General features: G+C 46.4%; 1 protein-coding gene across 16 annotated transcripts in view; it reads left to right on the top strand.

Annotated features, from left to right (window-relative positions):
- The window catches only part of KALRN (kalirin RhoGEF kinase), a 653,035-nt gene that overhangs the window by 168,128 nt on the left and 462,399 nt on the right, over window positions 1–22,508 (top strand). For all 16 annotated transcript variants that reach the window (XM_049710431.1, XM_049710430.1, XM_049710429.1 and 13 more), the window contains exon 2: window positions 17,087–17,161. In XM_049710431.1, coding sequence (XP_049566388.1) covers window positions 17,087–17,161 — 75 coding nt within the window. The remainder of the gene's footprint in view (window positions 1–17,086; window positions 17,162–22,508) is intronic.

Raw genomic sequence — 22,508 nt, 5'->3', positions numbered from 1 at the left:
GCAACTACTTTACCTTAAATTTATTTAATTCTTACTGAGGTAGTATTGAAATATCCACTTGAGGAAATTGAAGGCAGAGAGGGTGAGGAACCTCCTCAAAGTTGCGAAGTTTTTTGGTTTGGTTTTTGGGTTTTTTTTTTTTTTTTTTTTTTGAGGAAGTGTGGCACACCATGCGGCATGTGGGATCTTAGTTCCCTGATCAGGGATCAAACCTGTGCTCCCTGCATTGGGAGCACAGGGTCTTAACCACTGGACTGCCAGGGAAGTCCCAAAGTTGCTAAGTTGATATGAGTTGAACCCTGATTATCTAACTCCAAGTCTGCTGTTCTTTTTGCCACCCCTTGGGGCCTAGAAGCTCTGTTGAGTGGCACAGTCAAGAAGTGCTGGGAGAGGACATGTCATAAAGAGGTCCTCATCATGTAGCAGATGAAGATGCCAACAGACATCTAGCAAGAATAGAAAGCACAATAAGATGTCAGGCTGCGGGTGATGGATTCATTCTCACCAGTGAGCTGTTGGAGGGAAGCTGCTGGCTGCCTTCCCCCAAGCCTGTGGGTCCTTACCTTTTATCTGTGATCCTACCATGAGCCGGGGCAGGAACCTTAGTCCAACTCTAGGGGAGTGGCAGTGTGACACGAGTTGGGAGAACTCCCAGTGAGGAGGCTGCCTGCTTTCCTATTCTGTGGTATTTCTGCTGACTGAAAAGCACGGGGCCACTTCTGGGCATTAGAAATCTCATAACTCTCATGCCTGTTCTGGGAAGGCTTCCTGGAGGAAGGGGGACTGACAGCACAGGTCAGACCCTTTCTAGGGCCCTGCTTCTTTTGGGGTGGGGGATTAACCCCAAAGAGCTAGTTACAGAACATGCAAATAAATTAAAAGAGAGACCTAGATGAAGAGCGTGGAGATTAAGAGATCAACGAGGCAGAGGATTGTAAAATCCAGACAAGAGGAAGCAGAGGTGGTTTATTACAAATTTGAATTTTGGATGGTTCTTCATATGGTCTTCACATAATTATACAGCTTTAAAATTTTAATACATATTCATTGAAGAAATTTTAAAAACTATAGAACAGTATAAAGAAGAAAATAAAATATCTTAATAATCCCCACAACCCAGAAATATATTATATCCATATTTGGGATCATACCAAGTTGATATTTCTGAAGGTTAAAAAAAAAAAACCAGTTGAGCCTCAGCAATTTCATAAGATTCAGCCTAATGTTTGTATAGTACATGTGTCATTAGTATCCTGTTTTTTACTTTACATATTGTGAGCATTCGTCCATGAAATTATAAATTACTCAAAAATAAAAATTTTAATGGCTGATTGGTGTTTCATTTAGAGCTATCTCAAGTTCATCTAAGTAATCCCCTTCTGTTGGACATTTAGGCTGTTTGCAGTTTGGGACCACAATAAAAAGTGCTGCTTGGGGCTTCCCTGGTGGCGCAGTGGTTGAGAGTCCGCCTGCCGATGCAGGGGACACGGATTCGTGCCCCAGTCCGGGAAGATCCCACATGCCGCGGAGCGGCTGGGCCCGTGAGCCATGGCTGCTGAGCCTGCGCGGCCGGAGCCTGTGCTCCGCAACGGGAGAGGCCACAACAGTGAGAGGCCCACATACCGCAAAAAAAAAAAAAAAAAAAAAGTGCTGCTTGAAACCCCTTCTCCTCAAATATTTGCCGTCATTTTTCCTTAGTTCCTTAGATGGACATCCAGAAGGGGAACTGAATTACTAGGTCATTGATTATGTATATTATTATTCATGATTCATATTACCAAATTGCCCTCTGGAAAGGTTGCTGTCATTTTAAGTGCACTGGCAGGGATGTGGGCAGAGAGGGCTAGCCCTGAACTCTCGCCAGCATTGAGGAGTGTTGCCTTTTCAAAATCTTTGCAAATTTAAAGAATTTGAAAACATCTCATTATTTAGTTTGCACTTCCTTGATTACTAATTAGGCTGACTACTTTTTCTTGTTTAGTGCCATTTCTTCTTTTTTTTGAAATGTATGTTTATATTCTTTGCCTGTTTTTCAGATAGGGAGTAGTATTAATCCTTTGTCAGATTTGTTGTAAATATGTTTCCAGATTGTCATTTACATTCTAGATTTTGCTTATACTCTGATGTACAGTTTAAAAATTTCCGTAGACAAAATAATAAATATTTTCCTTTCTTATTTCTTCAGTGTTTTCATGTCTAGCTCTTGCTCATTCAGGGATCAGTTAAATACTCACCCATATTTTTCTTACAGTGTTTTTTTGTATGCCATTTTTAAGATTGGGTTTTCTACTCTAAAATTTATCTTGGTGTATAGTGTGAAGCTATGAAGGTTAACTTGATCTTTCTTTTCCAACTAGTCTATTTTCCCAGTGCCATTTATTGAATAATTCATCTTTTCCCCATTTCTTTAGATTCTTCCCTTATCAGATATTAGGTTCTTAAATATGTCAGATCTATATTAGGTCTGTTAATCAGGCTCCATTCATTTATATGTTAATTCTTGTGTCTCTGCCACCTTTAATAATTGTACTTTAAAATATATATTTTTTAATATCTAGTAGGGCAAACCCAACCCATTATTCAACTTTTTTCCAAAACATGTTTAATTATTTTTATCCATGTATCCCTTCAAATGAAAGTCTAGTTGAAAATCCCTTTGGCACATAATAGGTACTTAGAGATTCATTCAACTGATATAATATTTAGCTTTTTAATCCAAAACCATGTTGATTTTATTTGAATTTTATTTTACTTGAATCTTCTTTAATGACTTGCCTTCCTGAGATAAACCCTATTTACATATATGGAAAATCTTTAAATGGCATTTAATGAAAAATTAAATTTCTTTCTACAGCTTATTTGGACTTCATTTCTTTTAGTCGTAAGACAACTTTATCTGTGATGAATCGTAGCCACTTTTCTTTTTTATTTTTTTGCGGTATGCAGGCCTCTCACTGTTGTGGCCTCTCCCGTTGCGGAGCACAGGCTCCAGACACGCAGGCTCAGCGGCCATGGCTCACGGGCCCAGCCGCTCCGCAGCATGTGGGATCTTCCTGGACCGGGGCACGGACACATGTCCCCTGCATTGGCTGGCGGACTCTCAACCACTGCGCCACCAGGGAAGCCCCGTAGCCACTTTTATTTGCCATTGAATTACATCATAGAGTGAACAGCTGCATAACACAGTTATCCTAGACTTTAAATAAGCTCGCAGATAGTGTCATAACCACAACCTAATTATTAAATGTTTTAAGTGCATGAATATTATATAAAGATCCTGTATATGAAAGATTAATATACAAAGAAGGGAATTTGCTCTATCTCAATTATTTCAAGAACAAATAAGAAAAATTGGACAGTGAAAAACATTAGAGAAACATTAACAACATTAGTCATAATCCTGTTTTCCAAAGATAATCGCTGTCTACTGTATGTATATGGTTTTTATACACACACACACACACACCAGTGTATATACAATGGGGATAAAGTTGTACATGCTATTTTATAATCTGGCTTTCTCACTTAACAGTATACCATGACATTTCCCATGGCATTAATTATTCTTGTACAGTGTCATGTTTAATGGCTGCATAGAGTGGATAGACCATGGTTAATTTTACCAATCCCCTGTGGTTGAACATTTAGGTTTCGTGTGAGTTTTCAATAGTATGAAGCCATAATGAATGTCATTACTCCCTACTTTAGCATTATTCTAGTCCTTAGCATATAAGCTGTATTCTGAGTACATGTGCATATTCATCTGTGGACAAGGCAGCCTCACGGCTCCCTGGTTGTGGCAAGGTCTCCTCTTCTTCAAGGAGCTGGAAAGGAGCAAAGAGGACCAGGTTTCCCAGCCTCCTAGAGGTATTTTGCTCATTACTGGAGAAAATTCTAAATATTGGAGAATTAATGAGAAAAGACTTTCAGAGAGTCTGGAACAGAGAATTTTAGCAGCGTGGAGCCATTTATTCTATGTAGCAAGTGGATTAAGGGTCCGATTCACCGGGGTTTGTATTCGCCACACCTCCAGCCTCCACACCTAGCTCTGTGACCTCTCTAGCCCTTTGTCCACTCTCAATGGCCTGACAGCTCAAGGCCAACCAAAGAAAAGACCCACAGGGCATGGACTCCCCTCAGGCCTCTTGTTTCTCCCTGCAAGCTGCTGGGGCTCCTCACGGGGCTCTGAAGATTCTGCCCACAGGTAGATGTTAGGGCTACCTCATCTCAGATGGTGGCCTTGCTGTCGAGATGCGTTTTCAGTAGGGGTCCTTCTCAGAAATGCCATCTGGACCAGTACACCTTTGTCTGGAACCCAGAGCAGTGGGGAGAGGAGCTGGGGAAGATGGGATGAGGCTGGCCAGCTACAGGCTCCAGCACATAGAGATTAGTATGGGAGGGGTGCTGGGGACCATAGTGCTCTGGACACAGGAGGAGGGGCAAGCACTCAACCAGCAGCTGCTCTCCCGCTGGAGACAGAGGCTTTCTTTTGCATCTGGAGAACCTGGCTATGGGAGCAGGAGTGGTTAGAGTACTCGTCAAACAGCCCAGAGTAACTGCAAGAGGAATGTGAGCAACATGGCTTACAGGTATGGAGTGGGGAGGTGGAAAGGCCGTTATTAGCTGCCATTTTCTGAATCTACTCCATTCACTTACTCGTTCACTCATTCATTTATTTATTCACATAATCAACACTTTTATTGAGCATCTACTGTGTACTAGGCCCCATGCTGGGGCTACCAAGATAAACAGGAAGGAGGGAAGGAGTGTTATGTTGACATAGCATCAGCTATGTGTCTTGTACCTTCAAATAGATTTTCTCCTTTAATCATCACTACAGGCTGTGAAATAGGTATTTTTACCTCTGATGAGGAAACAGACTCAGAGAGGTTAAGTAAACTGTCCAAGGCACACAGTTAATAAGTGCTGGAGCTGGGAGTCAGACTTAGTTCTGTCTGAATCCAGAGCCTGTGTTTTGCTCAGGGCTGTGAGCTGCCTCTTGGGATGTTCCTGCCCTGGGAAAGCTCACCATGTGGTGCAAGATGGCTTGATGAGAGAATAGTGGCCAGGCTTGCTCTGCTGTGGCTGCCTGACCAGGAACACCTGAGAGCCTGCGTCTCATTCTGCCATGATCCAGCTCCAAGGGATCTTGTTAAATACGTTTGCAGACCCCCTCTGCTGGCTCTAATCTTGACCATAACCCCTCATGGTCTAGGAGGGATCTTGGGTAAAGTTGCCATCACTCTGCTAGCTGGGGTTAGAGGCCAGAGAAATCTTCAGTTAGGAAGGCTCCCAGGAAAGACACTGCCTAGGTATTTATAAAACTCATTTCAGGGACTTCCCTGGCAGTCCAGTGGTTAAGACTCCGTGCTTCCATTGCAGGGGGCTATGGTTGCAGAACTAAGATCCCACGTGCTGCACAGCATGGCCAAAAACAAACGAACAAGAAACCAAAAAACTCATTTTGTGTTTAACCTCACTCCTTCTGGCCCTCTGTAACGAGAGAAAACCGCCTCTGAAGCTTATCCTTAGAGCATAGGATCTGGCGCATAGGCTTTACCTCCCACCATCTGCCTCAGATTCCTCTTATCCAAGCTAAGGAATCTAAATCATTTCTCTAGTTTCTCTTCCAGCCCAACCACCCTATTGGGTCTCAGCTAAACCATGAGTGTTAGTGGGCCATGAGTGAGGCAGGTGATGGGTGATAGGATTTAGTGGTTAGAACTCAAAGCAGACTGTAGGGTCTCATTTTGACTTTGCTTTAGACCAGTGGTTCTCTACCATTTAGGGAGCTATTGACCCTTTTGAAAATCTCATGAAAACTGGAATTACACAATTTTCTTCTCAGAAAAATGGGCACATATGGGTTTATATGCAATAACTTGAAGTAAGTTTCATGAGGTTCAAGGCCTCCCCCACCACAAACTTTTTTTTTTTTTTTTTTTTTTTTTTTTTGCGGTATGCAGGCCTCTCAGCGCCGCGGCCTCTCCCGTTGCACGGGCACGAACCCGTGTCCCCTGCATTGGCAGGCGGACTCTCAACCACTGCGCCACCAGGGAAGCCCATCACACACATTTTTGAGGGAAGGCTAGAAAGCCTGTTTCGGTTTACCAGGTGCTCCTGGAAGTGCGGCTTAGTATGTCCTCTGGTGAGCAGAGTTGAAGGTTACCTAGGCAACCCTTTGCAGACAACCCTTCCCCCCGCCCCAGCTCCTTGTTTTCCATATTCTGGAGAATTCTAGCTCCATGAGATATTCGGATTACCTTGGTTTCCTATTTGACACTTGACACTGTTTGCTTCTCTCTAAAGAAATACCAGGCATCATGAGTCTTCCTGATCCTGGTCATTTCCTAGCTTAAGCTGGCTCCTCATTATGCTGGGTCTGTCAGGGAAGCTTTGTTGCTTATCTCTGGCAAACACTAACTCATCTCTCTGTTACTGTGGAGAGGGTCTGGGTTGTAGGGGGAAGCCGTCACGTCTTAGCTACTCTTCTCTGCTCCCTGAAACCTACCAGAGAAACCTCAGGACTCACTAGTGTCCTGTCCAGTCCAGGACCGTGCTGAGGTTCCCATAACCCATTGCCTCTTCTCTAGCTACTGCTCCTTCACTTTTCAGACACTTTCTTAGGCCTTGAGTTTTATTAGCCCTTTGGGATTTTCTGAATATTTGTCCCTTGTATGTGTTGGCTTGGCCAGAAAGTTCGTTCGGTGAGTAAATATGTTGTTCAATAAAGTTCTTTGTGAAAATGAAAAATGTGTCTTTTACTTAAAAACTGAATGAACTTTTTGGCCAACCCAATACTTCTATCATTGTGTTTCTTACCTGATATTAAAATTACATGTTGATGTGTCTGATTCTCCCTCTAAATTAAAAGTCCCTTAAGGTCAGGAACTCTACATTTTTTATCATTATACCCATAGTGACTGGGACTTTACTTGGTACTTATAGATGCTCAATTAATATTTATTGAACTGAATTGGGTAGTGTTTAGATACCCAAGGTAATAACTTAAGGAGAGATTTAAAAATTACCTAAAACTCTAGGAATCTTTCCATGGCCAACCCATCTATGTCAGTTTATCCAGAAACCTAAACATAGTATTGGTGGACATAAGGAGTTCATGCTGTCTCATTTCCATGGAAGGTGTATGTGTGTGTGATGTGATGTGATGTGATGTGCACAGACCTTTCTTTCTTGGTTACAGCAATTATTTGAAAACAATACCAGAACAAGTCTTTTAATTCTCTCCAGTAATCTCTCCATGTCTGTGTCCTTCTTTCATATTTGTTTATCTCTCTGATACATCTTAACATCTCTTTTATCTCTCTTTCGCATTTGGTTCACATATCCTAAGACAGGCTGGACAGCAGTTACTCTGATTAGCAGCTACCCAACTAGCTCAGGACCAAGGACAGCAGCACGCACGTCCTTGAAGTGGGAGAAGGGGCTTTAGTTTGCTAAAGTTTGTTCAATAATATGACCTTTGGGTGTGGCCCTTCTCACCTGTCAGGCTGCACTTGCAATTCTGCAAACCTGGTTATTACTTTGGCCCTAGTTGTTCTATGTCTGTGGTGGACCTGTGTCCAATCTGTCCCTCTGGCATTGCTTCCACTGATGGGCGTGGTAGTGAGACCAGGGCAGGAATGGGACAGCTGTGGAATCAGAAGGCCTGGAGGTGGGAACAGGGAGAAACTCTGGGCTGGGGTGAGAGAGACTGCTCCAGGAGCTGCCCATGAGGGTCTACCTGCTCTGAGCTCTGCAGTCAGCCGTTGCTGCTTTACTGCGACCCACACCTGAATTTCAGGCCATGGGGGTGGGTGGGGGGAGAGGAAAGAGGCCTTGGGGATGTGCTGGGCCATTTCATGTTTGGATGTCTGCCTGAGTGCCTTCCATAATGACAGAGGCCAAAGCTGGCTTTTTATATCAACAGTTTCATTTTTAACTAAAGTCATAATGTCCTGATTAAATCAAAATTAAAATGCTATTGATGTGCACACTGGGGAAGAGTGAGGGTCCCAAGGAGTGAAACTTTACATGTCTGAACTTCCACAGCACACACCTCCTGCCTCTGAGTACCTCTGTAACTCTCTCTAAACATATTATGGAAGCAAATATACTGCTAACGTTCAACAGCTGATTTATATTCAGCACTGAGTCATCACTGGCAAATGTTCTGTGTTACTTGGAGGACCCGTCCAAGAGTAATGCTCAGTGTAAGAAAAAAAGACAATAAATCTACCACCCTCACCACCATCTGTGAGGCATGAGCACTTTAGATAACCTGATCAGTTAGCAAAGACTCTGTTAAAAAAAAAAAATGATGAGCAGGTATAGTCACTTCTGAAGTGGCCATTTTCTTGTGTCCAGAGGACATTGAGTGATGGCAACTTTTCTGGGAAGGGAGGGAGAGTGAATGAACCTGTGTATTGCAGCTGAGGTCTCAGCTCAAGCTAATATTAAAGCTTGTGAAGAATAAACAAATGGTTTGCTCATTAGCTGGGCTTAGAGAGGTGTTACCCACGTGTTTAAAGTGCTAATTATTAGTGATCTTTAATGGAGCTAATTTAGCAGTGGTAAGTGTTACACATTTCTGCTCTTCAGAAGTAGCCCATTAGCCAGGCCTTTATATCTAATATTGACTTTAGGAAGTTAATATTGAAACAGGCCACAATTAAGAGTTCACGTGAAGCGTGAGAGAGAAAGATGGAGGTGGGGTAAAAAAAAAGGCACAGAGAGGGACCAGGAGAGGAAGAGGCACAGCTGCTATTAATCACCTTTTGTGTGGAAGGCACTGTGGATGAATAAGATTTGGTTCCTGGGCTGCTCGTTAAGCACTAGCTGTGTGCCAGTCCCTGCCACCAAGAGCTTAGAGTCTAGAGAGGGATCCAGAGGCAGGAGTGGAGATGGCATGGCAGTGAGGTGCCTGCCATGTGATGTACAGAGAAGGGAAGCCAGGCCCGCCTGGGGTCGGGATGGAGTTAGGGAAAGCACCCTGGAGAAGCGACACAGCTCACTATGGAGCAGGGCAGAAAGTGCTCATTGTGAGGGGTGACGTTCAAATGCATGTCAGAGTTCAGAGAAGGTAGACATTGTATCCCCATTGTGTAAAGACGGCTCAATCTGCCCATCATCGCAAGTCCCTGGCTACTGCCTCACACTGCATAAGGCCTCGTCAGTTTGTTTGGAAAAGCTTAGTACTTAGCAGTTGCTGAAAGAGGAGCCTTTATGTTTTTTTTCCTTCTCCCCTTTTGCGCTGAAATCAGGTGAGCTGAGGTTCGTGAATGTCCTTCTCTCAGAAGTCCCATGACCTGGTGCCAGGGTCAGTGAGAGCCTACCACACCATCGCTGCTCTGTGGCTGCTGCTCAAGGGGTGGGAGGGTGCTGCCAGCTGGTCTGACATTTGCAGGTGTCAGTGGGGTGATAGATCCCCAGCTGGGGAGAGGCAGTGGATCCCCATGCTGTGTGGTGCATCAGTTGCTGACACTAAGCTGCCCAGTCTCTTTCTCGGCCAGATTTATTCCTTCCGCTGAGCTCTGCACACACTTCCTGCCTCAGTGGCAGGAGTTTTAAGGAGAGCTCCAAGGAACATATTTATAGTCCCCGGAGGAGTTGCCTCACTAGCTCGTTAGCGTGTCTGTAAAGAGGGACAAGACAATCACCTCCGTGTGTGTGTGTGTGTGTGTGTGTGTGTGTGTGTGTGTGTGTGTGTGTGTGTGTGTGTGTGTGTTTCTCTCCAGCTCTTTGTCTCTCTTACCCTTTCCCCTCTCATTCTTGCCACCTCTCTCCTCTTGGGTTAATATAGGAGAGGGAGAAGGAGAGAAGGGACGGTGAGGGGAATAAAGATCATTGCCACTTTGTACCGATAGGTTCCCTCTCAGCCCAGCTGCACTGACAGCATCTTCTCCCAAGGGCTTTGCCCTTCTAGTCCCTACAGAGAAGGGGCCATGTTCTCAAGTCTCTTCCCTTTATGAATAAGTTCCACATTGCATCTTCAGGGTCTTCCACAAACTCTCAGCCTGCTTGCTGGCCTGGCAGGCTCCCAGGAGGTACCTAGCAGACAAGCATTCCTCCTGCTTCTCTTAGAACCTAGGGAGAAGACACAAAGAGGCCGAGTTCCAGTGCCCCCTGCCCCCCAGTCCACCACCCACCTCAGCAGGGGCTGTGTGTCCCATTCTCCCTTCAAGCTAGAACAGAGTGTGACGTGGAGGTTGGAGTCAGCACCTGCTGGGTCCAGCTCTGTTCTGGAACCACAGCCTTCCTTTGGGACCAGCCAGATTCCACCAGCTCTGGCCCTTGCTGCGGCACAGTCCAGCTCTCTGAGCTTCTGCAGGCGCTCACGGACACATCGTTGCCAGGGACTTCTCGGGAGCCCACCCTACTGAGATTGTTCAAGTTCAGAATGAGATCACGGAGCCCACCCATCACCCCCATGCCCTCCTCTCCGTGGCTGCGTAACCCTGCTTTTCTGTTCAGTCTGTCCTCTGTCTCTAGCACACAGCTCGCTTGCCCCTTCCTCTCTGCCTTGGCACATACTGCTCCCCACCAGAGCACTGTTCCATTCAAAACCTAGTTCAAAGATCACCTCTTGGTGGGGCCACCCTGATGAACTGCCTCCAACTCACCACTCTTACTCTCTGTCTTCGTAGGACCTGTGCGTGCTCAGTTTCAGTGCAGTGTTTCTTTATCCTCTTTGGCTTGACAGGCACTGTGCTAGGTGCTGGGGTAGAACACCGAGTAAGACATGGTCCCCACCCTTGGGGTGTCAGGGTCAGTTAATGGGGAACAGAATGAAAGCATAGAATTGCCAGTCAGGAGTGACAGAGTACAAGGTACAGTCAGGGACAGCTCAACTTGATGGGGAGGTCAGGGAAACTGCCCAGAGGAAGTGATGGATTAGAGAAAGATTTAAGAGGTCGAATCAACAGAGCCAAGTGACTGAATCGATATTTGCAGTATAGGAGCGGGGGTGGGGTGGAGTCTAGGATATGCCTCCCAGGTTTCTGTTTGGGTAACTCAGTGGTTGAGGGCACCAGTAGTCAGGGTAGAGGGGATGCAGGACAGCCATGCTGGAGGCAGGATGGGAGGGTCTTTACCAGAATCTCAGACTCTTAAGCTTTGTTGTTGTTTTTTTTCTTTTTAAGGGAACTTTATTATTTTTATTTATTTATTTTTGGCTGTGTTGGGTCCTTGTTGCTGTGCGGGCTTTCTCTAGTTGCGGCGGCTGGGGGCTACTCTTCTTTGCGGTGCGCGGGCTTCTCATTGCGGTGGCTTCTCTTGCTGCGGAGCACAGGCTGTAGGCACACGGGCTTTGGTAGTTGTGGCTCACGGGCTCTAGAGCACAGGCTCAGTAGTTGTGGCGCATGGGCTTAGTTGCTCCACGGCATGTGGGATCTTCCTGGACCGGGGCTCGAACCCGTGTCCCTGCATTCGCAGGCGGATTTTTAACCACTGTGCCACCAGGGAAGCCCCTGAGTTGTTTTTTTGTAGAGTGTCTGGTAGCTTCCTGGTGTCAGGGGAAATGGGCATTAGGCATTTTATTAGGCAGGAAACTCTCAGAGGGCAAAAATGGGGTCTCCCCTCCAAAGGAGCAAATTGCCTGAGATAAGCACTGTGTTCTCCTTAGATGTGGAGCTCCCTAGGGTGGGGGCACCTCTCCTTCCTCTGTTTCTCATCCAGTGTTGCCCAGTGTTCAGGGCTTTGCACCTATGGGTGGGAGTGCAGGTGTGATGAACAGGCATAAGCTGCCTGGCTGCTCTGTCCTCCAGGGCCATCTCAGAGATGGCATCTTTGCCTGTAAATATGATCAGTGACAGTGTTTATGGTACTGAGAGCAGTTAGAGAAGGCGGAGGGCTCTGAGGGTTGGGGTAGCTAGGAAGATTTGTTGTGAAATTAAAATATTTGATTCATGAGAGAGTGGTTTTAAGCTATCAGAATTCTGAGCAGTTTGGACAAGTGTTATTCATAAATATTCCTACTGCCAAAAACCAAGACATGGTCCAGTCGCAATGCCCTGGAGGGGGATAGCCCTCCTGGATAGCCTTTTTATTCCAGAGCTGGATTTGAGTTCTGGGTCACAGAGTAATGGCTGAATCTCTGGAATCCTGGGCAGAGGGGAGGGGTCTTCCCATGGTGGGAGTGGGAGGGGTCATGACCAGCAGCACTAGGTCAGAGTTTAGAGGTTCTGCTTAGACTGGGATAAAGGATGCTTTTGTCTGTCTCTGCCTCTGAAGCAACTCTGGAATAGAAAGACATACTTTAGAGTATATCACTTCCCTAAACATAATGCATATTCATCATGTGGGTTTCTTGTTAAAATACAAGCTCTGATCTTGTAGGTCTGGGGTGGGGCCTGGGATTCTGCATTTCTAGCAAGGTGGTAGATGACGCTTGTTACTTTAAGTAGGAAGGATTTAGGACTCACCATTAGGAAGCCTTTCCTTTGGGCTCCCTGGCATTCTGTACACTTGATGTCTTATCTCTAATAATACCTCATTGTCCTGTCTGCATACCTATCTACCTCTGCCTGGAAGACCCCTGGAGAACAGCGTCCATTTCTTATTTGTCAAAGTATCACCACAGCCTAACGTAAGGCCTAGCACATAATAGGTGTTCAATAGAGAATTGATAAAAGAATGACCCTGGGAATAGGAAACTGTCCAAATAATGCTAAAACCAAGGTTCTGCCTACTGAGCTCTTGGAATTCTCAGCTATAAGCCACATCTCTTTTGTACAGCAGATCAGTCAGTGTTTCAGTGCTACTGTGATCAAGGCTCCCATGCTGGACAGCACAAGGGATGGCGTGGAAAGAGGAGGCAGAGACCTGAGCATTGGGAAATTTGCTGTCTCAGTGGCCAAACAGGGTTAGGGCCCATTGGATGCAACATTAGCCTACTTACACAATAACCTGTAACTAAGTGCAAATTAAGGGGTGTGACTGAGAACCAAAAGGAAACAAAGAGCAGTCCATGGGTACCCTGGCAGCTTGCACCTCCAAATGCTCAACACTCACTTGCTTCTTCACTTGTTGAAATCATGATTGCATCCTAAAGGAGGTTAGCATAGACAAGGCACCCAGCTGCCCTGGGAGACTCACTGCCATCCCAGAGCCTCAAAACCACAGACAGGGCCTGTGACACAAGGGCTGGTCCTGCTCTTGCCGTGTGGGGCCACACAGAGGCTGGGAGCCAGAGTGGGGATCGGCATCTTCCAGCCACGGAGCAGTGACTAGGAAAATGTGAAGAGGAACAGGCAGCAGCACTGTGAGCATAACCCGTTTGGAGCGAGGAGCAGGGAAGAGTGGGGCTTGGAGAAGACCCATGCTGGAGATCCTGGGGAGATGGCGGTGGTAATTTTTACTTCCCTAATAGACGCAGAGCATTTCAGCTTTGCTAATTAACAGCACAGCAGGCTTGTCAATCTGACAGCAGCAGGACGTGAATGGGGTGGGATTAACACTGAACAGGGGAAGTGTGCCTTTGTCCTTAAGATAAAGCACAGCGTTCATGTTGGGCCAGGCCCATGGGAGCCCTCTGGTTCTTTCTTTTCCTGCAGTAACCCCAAGGGCACAGGGACCTTTATTTCTTCTCAGCCTTTCTTTAGAGGTAGCAAGGGGCCTAGGGTTTAGAGTCTAATAGTGCTATCAAATGTACCTTGTATCAGAGAGAGTAATTGCAGTTCATCATGTCTTCCTCCTTCAAGGTGTGTATGCCCCTGGAAGTTCTCCCGTCACTAGTCTCGCATTTTGGTAACTTGGGCTGTCCGCAAAATGGGGTGATGTGCTCTGAACATTCCAATCCCTAAACTGGTTCCTGGGAAAGAATGGGCTGGGAGGCCAGGGAAGAGTTGTTATATCTTCCCAAATTGCAGTGAATCTTGCCAGGGAATTGGTTCCCAATACTTTCTTTCAAAGCATATTGATCTGATAACCTGAAGATCTTAAAGGCCAATAAATAGGAAGAAAGGGTTTAAAAAGTCTCAGAATACTAGAGCTGAGTGGTACTCTGGAGATCATCTGCTCAGATCACCAGCACTTGGTGTGACAGATGAGGCCACTGACCTTGTGCAAGTCATTTTAGGAAGGGTTAACATTTCATTCATGTATTTATTCTTTCATCAAATATTTATTGAATATTTACTATGAGTCTGCCCAGACATGTACCTGGGAGTGAAAACATGTTGCTGTTTCATTGGTCCTGTTTGAGTTAGCTTTCAGTGAAGTTCCCCTCTCTTATAGATTCTGACAGCTGGTTTCACAAGGATGGTGGGGGAATTGACACATAGAATCTTTAGCCAGTGCAAATAGGTTTCCTATGCAAGGTCACCAACTTCTGAGCTGCTGGGCTAATTAGTTTAGCTCTACTTGGCTTTACATAATAATGCATTATTGAAAAGTTATTTGTAATTCAATTTATTGGCAAATGAGAAACTAATTCAAACCACTAAGGCAAGTTTTATTTGAAGAAACCCTGGAGCAAATCCTTTTATAATGTGAAAAATCTTGTTGTTGCTGTTGGAAATGATTATCCCCCTAGTTAAGGATTTTGTAAATCTGGACACTTTAGGTTTTCTTATGGTGGGCACACAACCTGGGAGATAGCTCAGCTGTGGTCTGAACGGGATGAGGGAAGACTCTGGCCTGAGAAGAGGAAGCCCCGCTGGGAATCTTAGACCAGCCCAACCCAAGATAGTGACATTTACTCGGGCCAACAATTGCAAGCTGCCTGGACAAGCTGCTCCCCTTCTCTCAGGTCTTGGAGTCTGGAGGGGAGAACAGAGAGGTGGGGCATGACGAGTGGGATATGCAGGATGAAATTCCCAATTCCCTCTCTCTCTCTCCACAGGTGGGAGTGGGGAGAGGGCAGGATGGGGAACCTTTTGCTCCTTTTAGAGCAAATTTCAAACTCTTCCTTAATATCTGGGGACTGTGTGGAATTAGAGCCGTCTTGTATACTTTAACGTGGTAGGGGAAGAGAGGAAGAACGGTGGAAAAAAACAGGACAGGAGTTTAGGAGAGAAGAGGATTATGTGGATTCTTATTATACAGTAAAATCTCATTACTTTCCGTCTTGCTATTTTCAAACTTGTAAATAATCTAGACGAAGACAGGACTGAAGTTTAACTTTTCTTATTAAAATTTTTTTCTCTAGAAATTAATAGTGTACGTAGTGACGTAAAGGAGAGTGTATTAAAACTGATGTATAGGAAGACATAGTCCACATATGAAAATAAACTATTTTCATGCAGAAGCATCATTCTACTCAAGCAATTCATGTATTAAAGATGATCCTTATCTAGTTGGTAAGGCCTGATAGGACTCTTCCTTGCTCCGGAAGCTGAAACTTCTTATTGCATCATGGAGAAAATTTACCTATGTATCTGTTTGTAATTTCTACAATAATTTATCTGGATCCTAGTGAGGTTTAATTGCTTTCCTGTGTTGGAAGATAAAGTCAGAGCATAAAGATCTGTATAAACTAAGAAAGTCCAAAACCATGCTTATAGTTAGAACTTCCTTTTTTATGGTGTTCTTGTTTTTCCTCTATTGCCCACGGTCTTCTCAAAGTGAGCCTTGCAGCTGGTTAATTCAGCATCAGCTACTCTGGGCCAGCTTGTAAAGAGAAGCAACTGATGAAAAAAAGCCTCACTGTCTTCATTTAGTGAAAAATGAAAAAGAAGAAATAGGTGAAAGGGTCAGAGGCCCTTTGGAAATTTGTTTTGGGTTAGGGTATGACCTCTGACCATGGAAACTGGCATTCTGGGGATACGTCTCTTCTTCTCTTTGGCTGAGTGTGCAACTGTCTTATTTCCCTTCCCTAGGCCAGTGATCTTACTCCCAGGTCGTTGCCAGAATTCCTAACCATTTTGGATCCTTGAAATAGTCAATTTTTAGGGATTGAGACACCCTGAGTGGGACCATCCTGTCCAGCACATTTCTCCCCTCTGTAAATTGTCAGGTTGGGACCACAAGAGAGTAAGCCAAGTGGAGAAAGGCACTAGAAGGGGTGTCTGTGGTCCCTGGTTCTCTCTCACTGAGCTGACACAGGGCCGCCACTCTTCCAGGGTCCCTCTGAGCCATGTCCCTAGAGGCGGTACACAGCAGAGATTCCATCACAGCCTGCAGGGCTCTGAGTGTGGGCTGGCTCTCCCTGAGAGTCCTTGTGGGGTACTCAGGGTAAGTGATAGGGGTGCAGTGGGCTGGCCTGGAGCTTTTGTGAGCATGTGTAAGCTGAGTCCTCCCTTCCCACGCATCGCACACGGGGCTGGGTTGTCCTTTGTCTCCAGAGGCTGCTGTTCCTCTGGGCACACTGTTATTTTGCATTCTGTGTGAGCCCCAGGCCTCTGCCCCCAACCCTCTGACAGGAGCTCAACTGGACTCCTGAAAGGACTTTCCAACTGAGAAGCGAGATTTAGGCAGAGAAAGAGTTGCTGAAGAAGGGAGGGTGTTTCCTTCCCATGGGATTGACATTGCTCACCAGCTGTCCATTGTGGACTGAGGACGGTTATACTGAAAAGGCGGGAGGAGAGGTGGGGAGGGGTTTTGCACTCAACTTTGCTTGTCACTTGGGGATTTTCACTTTTCCCATCTGTAAAATGAAGACTCACAGTTGCTGTGCCACATAGAGGAAAGGCAAAAAGAATTATTTAGGGCATTGTGGTCCATCTTGATGTTAATTAACCTGTTCAGCAGATATTTACTGAGTGTCTACTGTGTATCAGCCACTGTGCTAGCACTAGAAGTGCAAAAATGATTTCTAAAAAGCCCCCATCTTCATGTTCACAGCAACAAGGCTGTAGTTGTTGGCTCCAGGGCTTGGAGCTTTGTGTGTGTTTTAGGGGGTAACTTGGACTGGTCTCTCCTTGAAAAGGACCTGGAGGGCCATACCCTCGGTCACCCCTGTGGCCTGGCATCACGTGGAAGAGTCCTTTCTGTTGTGGAACCTCTCCTGCTCTTGGGCTGGGCTGTGGGGTCTGAGCAAGGCATTACTTTCTGGCTCATGATGGGGTTGGGAAACTAAGGGTGGAACTGAGGGATTCAGCCATTTGGCCTCTTTCACCCTTATTCTTTCTGTTTTGTTCTCTGACAGGGTCTTTTCGGAATGATGGTTTGAAAGCTTCTGATGTCCTTCCCATCCTAAAGGAAAAAGTGGCCTTCGTGTCTGGTGAGTGTCTACGGAAGCTTCCTTTACAGTGGACCTAGAGAAGTTGTGTGTGTGTGTGTCTGTGTGCATGCGTGTGCGCAGGCACTCACTTCTTTGTGTGCTAGTGAGAGAGAAGTGGTGGTGGAAGCGATGCTGTCCCCTGCAGCTGCTTCCTCTCTCCAGAGGCAGGCAGAAAGGGCAGGGAGCCCTCTGGTCCCCACTGGGTGTCCTGGAGGATGTTCACAACAGAAGGTGAGTGCCCTCCCCGCATCTTGCACCCACACACATCCACCTCACCCCGCCCCACCCTCCCAGGCTTTTCAGGGCCGCAGGAGCTGCTGAGGCCCCTCTGAGAGATGCTCCAGCTGGAGGGGTCTGTCCGCTTCACACATCCCCAGAGGTTTTATTTGGGTTCATCTCTGAGTGGGTGGAGAGGAGATTTACATTTTTTCTTGCTCCTCCTTCTCTCTCCTTCCAGCAAAGGGAACTCAAGTGAGTTATTTGTGTCTATTTATTTATTTTTCTGAATAGTACTCATTTCTTACTTCTCTCTCCAACCCATCTTATGCACCTGGCCCCTTTAATGTCTAATTCAGGGGTTATCAAACTGTAGCCTGTATTTTGCTGCAGGCCAGCCACCTGTTTTTGAAAATAAAGTTTTACTGGAACATAGCCATGTGCATTCACTTAGTAGTGTATTAATTAGCTTCCTATTGCTGCTGTAACAAGTTGCCACAAAGCTTGGTGGCTTACAGCAACAGAAATGTATTCTCTCACAGTTACAGAGGCCAGAAGTCCAGAATCAGTCTATTGGGCTGAAGTCAAAGTTTCAGCAGGCTGAACTCCTTCAGGAGGCTCTAGGGGACAATTTGTTTCTTGCCCCTTCCAGCTTCTGGGGGCTGCCAGCATCCCTTGGTTTGTGGCCACATCACTCCCATCTCTGCCTCCATGGTGGTATTGCCTTCTGCTCTTCTGTCTGTGTCAAATCTCCCAATGCCTCACAGTAAGGATACTTGTGACTGCACTTAGGGCCCACTCAGATATTCCAGGATAATCTTCCCATCTTAGGAGCCCTATCTGCAAAAGCTCTTTTTCCAAATAAGGTGACATTTACAGGTTCTAGGGATTAGAACTTGATATGTTTGGGGGTCATCATTCAGCTTTTTTACAAGTATTGTCAATGGCTGCTTTGTTACTGTAACAGCAGAGTTGAGTAGTAGTAGTTCTAGCAGAGACCAGATGGCCACAAGCCTAAAATGTTTACCATGTGGCCCTTTAAGAAAAAGTTTGGTGACCACTAATGTAATTGAAGCCAAACTATAAGGTGCACCAACATCACTCTGGGTGCCAGTTCTAGGGCATTAATATAGGCCTCCTGGATTAGAATCTCTGGCAGGGACTGGGGGAATGGCAGTGTGAGAATAGCGAAGGATCATATTTTAAGAAATACATCCAGGTGCTTAATACACATTCGTGGATTGAGCCTTTGTTTCTGGATGATTCTGGTCATATACAAGGAGTGGCGATTCAATCACAGTGAAAGAGCCAGCACAGCCCCACAGTGCGGGGGTTCACCCTTGCTTGTTGGTGATAGCCAAAATGGAGAGAAGGCAGGGAGAGGAAGGAAAAACCAAGTAGCAGGTGTCTCCCACCTGACCAGAGGGAAGAGGCGAGAGAGCAGAGTGTGTGATGGGAGTATATAAGCCTTTGAAAGGTACAAAGTGCATTGCGTATTATTATTATTATCATTAGTGGTAATAATAATATAGTGTTTTGCTATTGTTTTTGCTGTTAGAGAGAGTGGCTGGGAAGCTGCCTTTCCTTTCCCCATTTAGTGTTAGTTGCTGGCATATCTTGTTAGGTGGTGAGCCCCTGTCACTGAAGATGCTGAAGCTCAGGCTGGTCCCTTGGCAGGATCACGTGGCAGCGACTTCAGTATGGGGAGAGGTGGAAGCCAGCCTCCAAAGCCTTGGATCTGGGTGCTTGCTGAGCATGTGGGAAGACCTTGTGTAGAAGTCCTGGGGCTGCTGGGCAGCACCAGGCCTCTGACTTCTGCTGTTGCCCATCATCTGGGTTCCCAGGACATGGCCCACAGCTCTATAGGGAGCCGGAGCAGATATTTTCCTTTTATTCTTTAATGCCTTGAGCCTATTTAACCTATTTAACCCGGTGTCCTCCCTCTCCCTGGGTGTCCTGCTAATTCTCCCATTCTCTATGCCTGATGCTTCCTCTATCTGCAGTGCATTCCCCACATCTTCTGCCAGTTTGAGCCTTTCCTCTCCGTCCCAAGTCAGTTCCCACTTTGCCTCCTCTAGGAAGCCTTCCTGGCTTTTTTTTTTTTACATCTTTATTGGAGTATAATTGCTTTACAATGGTGTGTTATTTTCTGCTTTATAACAAAATGAATCAGCTATACATATACATATATCCCCATATCCCCTCCCTCTTGCATCTCCCTCCTACCCTGCCTATCCCACCCCTCTAGGTGGTCACAAAGCACCGGGCTGATCTCCCTATGCCATGTGGCTGCTTCCCACTAGCTATCTGTTTTACATTTGGTAGTATATATATGTCCATGCCACTGTATCACTTCATCTCAGCTTACCGTTCCTCCTCCACGTGTCCTCAAGTCCATTCTCTACGTCTGCATCTTTATTCCTGTTCTGACTTACTTCACTCTGTATGACAGATTCTAGGTCCATCCACCTCACTACAAATAACTCAATTTCAGCCTTCCTGGCTTTAATGCATACCCTCTGAGCACCATTCTGTTCCACATCAGCTCAGGGCATATGAGTGCAGACAGGGTACATTCTGACACGGGGACCCTTGCTTGACTGTTCGTGGTTTATTTTTTCCCATGTGAATTCCGTCAGAGCCCTGGGGCAGGGCCCAGCCAGCCCTAGAAAAGAGCTTCCCAAGTGTAGGGAGTGTTCTAATGGAGTACAGAGCAACAATGTGCCAGGAAGGCAGTTAGTTAGGCATGAGGCCAGTAGCTGCTTCCCAGAGTAGGACCAAAGGGGCCGGGGATTGCAGCTCACGCCCATGTGTCGTTGTGGGCCAGGCAGCCCGGAATAAGTCTTTTTTTTTTTTTTAATTGAAGTATAGTTGATTTACAATGTCCTGTTAATTTCTGCTGTACAGCAAAGTGACTCAGTTATATATATATATATATTCTTTTTCATATTCTTTTCCATTATGGTTTATCACAGGATACTGAATATAGTTCCCTGTGCTATACAGTAGGACCTTGTTGTTTATCCATCCTATATATAATAGTTTACATCTGCTAATCCCAAACTCCCAATCCATCCCTCCCTTACCCCCCTCCCCCTTGGCAACCACAAGTCTGTTCTCTGTGTGGGGTAAGTCTTATTCATCTGCACGTGGTGCCAGGAGCTCTGGGGCTTAGGGAACATTGTCCTTCTGTGCCTGGGAAGGACGCTGAGGGTGCTGGGGGATGACTGGCTGCATCTAAAAAAAAAACCCCAAAACAAAAAACGAACCAAAAAAGGCCCTTGTATCCTAAGCTTTTAGAAGACAGAACACAAAAATAAAACAAAATAAAGAAACCCAGAAATAATGCAGTGTAGTGGTTACATGTCTTTCTGAGCAGAAGCACTGCGGGAAGTGCTGAGCAGAGAAACGAAGTGCTGGTTGAGCTCCCTCCCCTGCTGGTGCCCAGCATGGCCAGAGGAAGGGGAAGTTGCGCTGCCATGGGAACGTGCATTTGGAATAATCCAGGGCAACCCACCACTGCGTGGGTGTGTGCACGTGTGTGAGATGGGATCTGTGGCTGTGCTCGGGGCCTCTGTCGTTTCAGCCCTGCCCCATCCTGCTCCGTATTCTCAGCCGTGGGCTCTCCCTTTGCTCTCTCTCTGGCTTCCTTCGTGTGCTTCCGCCTCCCACTTGCAACGCCCACTGTCCCTTTTATCCAGCCTTCTCCTGCAGGCCCCTTTCACCCCTGCTCTCTGTGTGCACCCACACCCTCCTTTTGGCCCCCTCCTGATGTCCCTCTCCACCGCCGTCTCTCCCATCAACATCAAGCCCATGTTCCCAGAGGAACTCCACACTGCTGTGGTGCAATTTTATACTCTGGACCCGTGTCTCAAAGCACGTTCGATAGAACAACAGGTGCATGAGATGATCCTCAAAAATGAAAAAGGGGTCTACTCTCAAATAAGTTTGGGAAACGCTGCCCCAAATTATAGTCCCCCTCTTGGAGATTTGCCATGTTCATTAAAGCACATGTCCTTCAAGCACATGAAAGCGTTTCCCAAGCTACAAATAATGCATTCCCTTAAAAAAACATCATGTGTGTCCGTTAGCATCTTGCAGAACTGTAGTTACATGGGCCAAACTTTTGGTATGATTTCCTAGATGTATTTTCTTGTCCTCCCCCCAAAGTACCCTAACCTACTTACCCTAGATGGAGCCTGCCTCCCCCTGAAAAACGTGAGTGCCATCCTCCCTCACGTCAGTCAGGTTCGCCTTAACCTCCCCTCTTTCAGCCTTGCCTCCTCCCCAGCCCCGTCCTGCCCGGCCTTTGTGGGAGGCCACCAGTGCCGGTTCTTGCCCATCTAACCACCCCATCCCTCTTTATTCTCTACATTCCTGTCTTATAGCTCCCAGCACCAAAGCCTCGACTGAGGAGGCAGACAGCAGGTGTTGGGTGAGCAGGGCGATGGCGCTGCTGAAGATCCTGCCACCATCTCTGTTGCCTTTTCAAAACTTGGCTCTTTTGTCTCCCACCATCTGGGGTCCACTTCCACAATGCACACTGGCTTTAGCGAAGGGTTCTCATTCTTTGTCTCTGCTTATTGCCCTCTGGGAGTTCAGCACTCATGTCAGTTATCAGTCAAATCCTACAGCTTCATGGCTCCTCAGTCTCCTTGGCACCAAAATCTCCTACCTCCCTACCGTGGCCACACACATCCGAGACCTTGAGCCTTGATATGTCTGTCTGTGGCCTTAGCCTCTCACCTTGCACCATTGCTGGTGTTCCCCTGTCAGTCGGGGGAATATGGATATCAGATAAAATATATGCTGTTCCCTCTCCTCTGGGCACTCATGAACCAGTAGGCCATTTCCTACCCTCACTGAGCCCTCCCCACTTAGCCCACGCATTAGTTCTATTCTGCTTTCGCTCAAGTTAGAGCCTAGCATGGACACCACAGCCAGACCTTTCAACAGAGCTCTCACTATGCCCTGGTACCCTGCCACCTACTCTTAAACCCACATGGTACCCAGTCCTGCTGTCCATTCTCTAGGGACACTCTCCAACGGTGGTCCATCCTCCTTTCTCCCAGCAGCTCAAGCCCACCCTGACCCTCAACACTCTATCTCACCTAGAGAAACAGTGTCCCCC

Source organism: Orcinus orca, chromosome 5 (genome assembly GCF_937001465.1).
Source record: "Orcinus orca chromosome 5, mOrcOrc1.1, whole genome shotgun sequence".
Taxonomy (NCBI): Eukaryota; Metazoa; Chordata; class Mammalia; order Artiodactyla; family Delphinidae; genus Orcinus; species Orcinus orca.
This window is presented reverse-complemented; position numbering and strand designations above follow the sequence as displayed.